Raw genomic sequence first — 1,252 nt, 5'->3', positions numbered from 1 at the left:
GGTTTATGGTCCCTCAAAACTGAGAAATATCGATCCTCTAAAAGATGTCGAAAATGGTGTATTGCTAGATATATAGCTAATTATTCTCACCCAAGCGTGCTCTAACGGGTTTGTTTGGGCTGCAGACATTTTGAAAAGAATGAGAGAGGTTGAAATTCTGCATCTTTCATTGTCTGAAAGACTGCACCGACTGCTTCTTGCGAGGCATCTGTGGCGAGTTGTAACTTGGTGTGTGGATCGGATGGAATATAATGCAAGAACGTCGAGTGGGTCAAGAAGGATTTCAGTCGGTTGAATCCTAGGAGAGCTTGTTTGTTAAGAACTTACTTGCGAGTACCCTTTCGAAGTAAATCCATGAGAGGTTGAGCAAGTTGAGTGCACCCGGGGATGAATCGACGGTAGTAATCGACTAAACCCAGAAAACGACGCAGTTGTCTTACGGAAGTTGGGGCGGGGTAGTCAGCCAACGTGTTTACTTTTGAGGGTTGTGGTCTGATGCCTTTATGGTCAATGATGTGGCCAAGCACTTCGAGGGAGGGTACACCGAATTCACATTTCTCAACTTGGAGAATGATACCATGTTGTCGAAAACGTTCAAAGACGGCTTTCAAATGGTGCGTATGTTCAGTGTGTGAACTGCTGGCAATGAGAACATCATCTATGTAGGTGTAAGCGAAATTTAACCCACGTAAGACTTGGTCAATGAAACGTTGGAAGGTCTGGGATAACGTGAAAAAGGCGACTTACGTTGGGGCCAAGAACAGTTGTCGCCGTTACTGTCTGGCCTTGTCGTTTCCCTGTAGACGATGGAAGTTACAGGGTTTGACACAATTACGTGCCTTTGAGCCAAACTTTTGATGGTATCGGCAGATCCATGTAGACTCGTCACAGTAGTAGAATGAACGTGCACGTGCCGGATGAGAGCGTGAATTTGAGCTAGAGCGGTGAGTTAGTTTGGTGGTAATTTCGGAGGTCTGTAGAGAAAGTTCTGAAACTTGTTGATTCGGGGCTTCAACGTCGGTCTGTGTGTTAGCACTCATGGCTGCTGATTTCACTAAAGGATAAGGATTAGTACCGTAGCATGAAAAAAACTTGGTCAGCCAATTCAGCCAATTTTGTCAGCGTTGTCTTTGTAAACAACCGACAAGACTTTCCTTATAACCCCAGGGAGGTTTTGCAACCACAACTCCTTGAGGATGCTCTCATTTACCGCCTGCTTTCCTTGTAGCTGTGTCATATGTCGGAGTAGTTG

General features: G+C 45.2%; 1 protein-coding gene across 1 annotated transcript in view; it reads left to right on the top strand.

Moving 5' to 3' along the window:
* Window positions 1-503: 503 nt before the first annotated feature.
* Window positions 504-1,252, top strand: part of T265_15729 (hypothetical protein) — a gene marked incomplete at both ends in the record, with an annotated part of 19,874 nt that continues 19,125 nt past the window's right edge. Inside the window, one exon of the mRNA XM_009179030.1 lies at window positions 504-614. Coding sequence (XP_009177294.1) covers window positions 504-614 — 111 coding nt within the window. The remainder of the gene's footprint in view (window positions 615-1,252) is intronic.

Source organism: Opisthorchis viverrini, assembly GCF_000715545.1.
Source record: "Opisthorchis viverrini unplaced genomic scaffold scaffold3299, whole genome shotgun sequence".
Classification (NCBI taxonomy): Eukaryota; Metazoa; Platyhelminthes; class Trematoda; order Opisthorchiida; family Opisthorchiidae; genus Opisthorchis; species Opisthorchis viverrini.
Note: the sequence above shows the minus strand (reverse complement) of the source record. Positions and strands in the feature narration are given on the sequence as shown.